Source organism: Cannabis sativa, chromosome 7, assembly GCF_029168945.1.
Source record: "Cannabis sativa cultivar Pink pepper isolate KNU-18-1 chromosome 7, ASM2916894v1, whole genome shotgun sequence".
NCBI lineage: Eukaryota > Viridiplantae > Streptophyta > Magnoliopsida > Rosales > Cannabaceae > Cannabis > Cannabis sativa.
In genome coordinates, this window is record NC_083607.1 from 47,647,927 (window position 1) to 47,651,435 (window position 3,509).

Sequence of the window (3,509 nt, forward strand, 5' to 3'; positions counted from 1 at the left end):
GCTCTATACACAGTATCTCATCGAATTCCATTTCAAAAGGAAAAAAAAATATTGTCACACACCCAAACAAGGCAATGGCTCTAGAAAATGGAGACAAAGCAAAGGATGAGTCGAGTCCGGTGGCAGCAGTGGCGGCGGCGATGATGAAGGATTGGACCCTTTTCATGCTTAGGTTAGCTTGCTTCTTGGCCACGGCTTCCGCAACCATTGTGATGGCACTTAACAAAGAAAAAAAGACTTTGGTTGTTGCCACCATTGGGACCAGCCCAGTTACAGCCACTCTTACTGCCAAGTTCCAATACGACCCAGCATTTGTGTAAGAGAGCTTAGCTAAACAATTTACTTTGTTTTTTTAATTATAGCTAATTAATTTCTTTGTTTTTATTATATCTATAATATATATACTAAACTAATTTTACTATATTTTAATGAAAATTAAGAAGGGGATTGCAATAATTATGATTTACTTTGATGGTGCATGTTAACAGGTTCTTTGTGGTAGCCAACGGATTAGCTAGTCTGCATAACTTGTTGATGATAGCTCTTGACATTTTCAAGCACAAACTCAGCGACAAGGGTCTCTGCCTTGTCATTATTCCAATTTTCGATATGGTACTTCCTTTTTTCTACTCCTATTATTAATAAAAGGCTAATTAAGATTTTCTCCCTGAATTTTGACATCTATCAAATCATGCCATCTGAACTTTTAAGGTCGTTAAAAATGTCTCTTGAAGTATTGAGATTGTTGAATTTAAGGACTTTTATCCAATTTTAGTAAAAAAATTCTAACATGGATAAAAGTTAGTACATATCAAAGTTCGAGGGACATGATTTGGTAGATATAAAAGTCTGGAGAGCATGGTTTAGCACATAAACAATTACCGAAACCGTAATTGAATGAAATTAGACAAAAATCCTTAAATCTAACAATCTCAATAGAATGTAAAAGTTCGTGAGGAAAAAAATCTTAATTTTCCTTAATAAAATGTGTAATTCATTATTTAATAATTCATGGCATATGATTATGGGTACAGTTGATAGTGGCATTAGCAGCCGCGGGAGACGGTGCAGCTACCTTCATGGCAGAGTTAGGTAAAAACGGAAATTCTCATGCAAGGTGGAACAAAATTTGTGACAAATTTGGGACATATTGTGAGCGTGGAGAAGGTGCCCTCATTGCTTCCTTCATTGGCCTTATTTTGTTGCTAGTTATTACGGTCTTGTCCATCCTCAAACTACATGCCAAACCCAAACTTACAACTACACATACTTCATCAGTAATTCCTTGATTTTGTATCAATACTACAAAATATATATTTCATTAATATTTAATTGTTCTCATTTAGAGATGATATTATGCCATTTTTGTTTCTCTTTTTATATTCCTTTTTTTTTCCTATAAAATATCATTTTCTTTATTTTTTTTTTCTTTCTCCTCTTTCTCCTCCATGTGTGGTGTGCCTAACTTGTGTCTTTTGTTGTCTTCAAATGTATCGAAGTGAAATTTGTATATGTACTTGTTTTTCTTTTTGAATAAATAAAATGCTAAAGAAGGTGTGTACAAGAGAATTCTATTAGTTTTCAAATAAGAAATAAAGAGAACATCTCCGAAAATTTAACAAATATAATCTCACTCGATTATTTAATGGGATTATTTCACAAATACACAAAAATAATAAAAAAAAAAATTAAAAAATACGGTTGCACATAATTTTAAATATTTTTACGATTTTTTTGATTTTATTTACAGAAAATATGATCTTTTTATGTTGTACTCTTGTTAATTTATTGTTGATTTTTTGTTATATGTATGTTATTTTTTGTTGTTATTTTGATGTTGTTTAGATGTTATTTTCTATTGCAACAATTAGAGGCGAAAGGATCCGTTGGTAATAGGAGCGTTTTCATTCAGTATAAGTGATTATTGATAGGGTCCCGTCGGTATTGACCCGCCAGTAATACCTGGCCAGTATTAATAGTTAATAGCATCAGACTGACACATCCATTGCTAGTATTTATTAATACCAGCGGACCTATAGCGGCGGGACCTGCCGGTATTTAATGCGTCAGATTTATTATCTGACACATTAATAGTGGTGAGTACCCCAGTATTGTGTTTTAAATAAAAATAAATAAATATTAAATTTAAAATATAATGTTTATGAAATATATAATTTATAATAATATCAATAATATTTAAAATATGTAATCATCAAATATGGTTACATCAAATATGAAATTAAAATAAATAAATAACTTGTAACCTGATAGTAACTTGAAAAATTAATTTCCTTATAAAATCTTAATTAAAATTAAGGAGAATTATCCCATATATTGTTTTTTTAACTTTTTTTTTTTTAAATTTACGGTTTGAGTTTCTAAAGTGGTTGCAGCGCTAGTTGCAATAAGGGTTTCTATATGATTTTTTGTTACGATTTAGGTTGCAGCGCTACTTGCAATAGGATTTCTATGTAAAATTTCGTCAAAATGCAAAAAAAATTGTTTTGAAGTGTAAAAATGAAAAAGTTCCTAAAATTAATTATATTTAAAATTAAATTACTTATAATTATTAATTAATTTTTTACAATTTGTTACTAAATAAGAATCTTTTAGAAATTAACTTTTTGGATTTAAATTATTAAAATATTTATAATAAAACCCTTATAATTTAAAATATTCAACCCATAACCTTAATTAATAAAAAATAATAAGTATAACATCTAATTAAATGTAATTCTACACTCAATCTTATGATCAATACTTTAAGTGCCAAATAAGTGTGCAAGTCCAAGATTAGTTCAAGTGATTTAATTTTTTTTCTAAAAAAAATTAAAATCTAATAGCAATTATATAAAATTAAAGATAATTTTTTTTTCCGCACTCGACCATGTTGTACTTCATTCCACCCTCTGTCATGTAATTCTTCTATCTCAGAGAGGAAGTCACTTTATCCTTCCTTCTTTGCAGTTCTAAATTAATATACTATATATGTATCAATTGATCAAAGTGAAATCACAAAAAAAGAAAAAATTGCAAAAGTTTAAAAATTATTGATTGTTATTGGTTATTGATCTTGAATATATATTATTGAAAGGTTTGAAGTTGCTAACTGTTATTTGTTATTGATCTTGAATATGTGTTATTGAAAAAGTTTGAAAGTTAATAATTGTTATTGGTTATTGATCTTGAATATGTATTATTAAAAATTTAAAAGTTATTAATTGTTATTGGTTATAGATCTTGAACATGTGTTCTTGATAAACTTAGCAACCGATGTTATTGATTATTATTAATTATTAATTTTGACTATGTATCGTCAACAAAGTTAGAACATCATTTACTGGTTATTGATCTCGAATATGTGTTACTGATAAAAATATACATGTATGAAGCTGTTAGTTTATTTTCAAGTTCTGCCTAAAACATGTCACTTGAAGATATAGAGATGAAATGGGAGTTAAGATATGATGTATAAATCATGAATTCTCATATTCTAGTATTTCACATTG

At 28.5% G+C, this 3,509-nt stretch overlaps 1 protein-coding gene across 1 annotated transcript; it reads left to right on the forward strand.

Annotated features, from left to right (window-relative positions):
• Window positions 1-1,566, forward strand: LOC115697810 (CASP-like protein 1B2). The gene is made up of 3 exons (XM_030624942.2): window positions 1-316; window positions 489-612; window positions 1,035-1,566. The coding sequence occupies exons 1-3, from the start codon at window positions 75-77 to the stop codon at window positions 1,287-1,289; spliced, it is 621 nt and encodes a 206-aa protein (XP_030480802.1). The 5' UTR covers window positions 1-74; the 3' UTR covers window positions 1,290-1,566.
• Window positions 1,567-3,509: the final 1,943 nt, after the last annotated feature.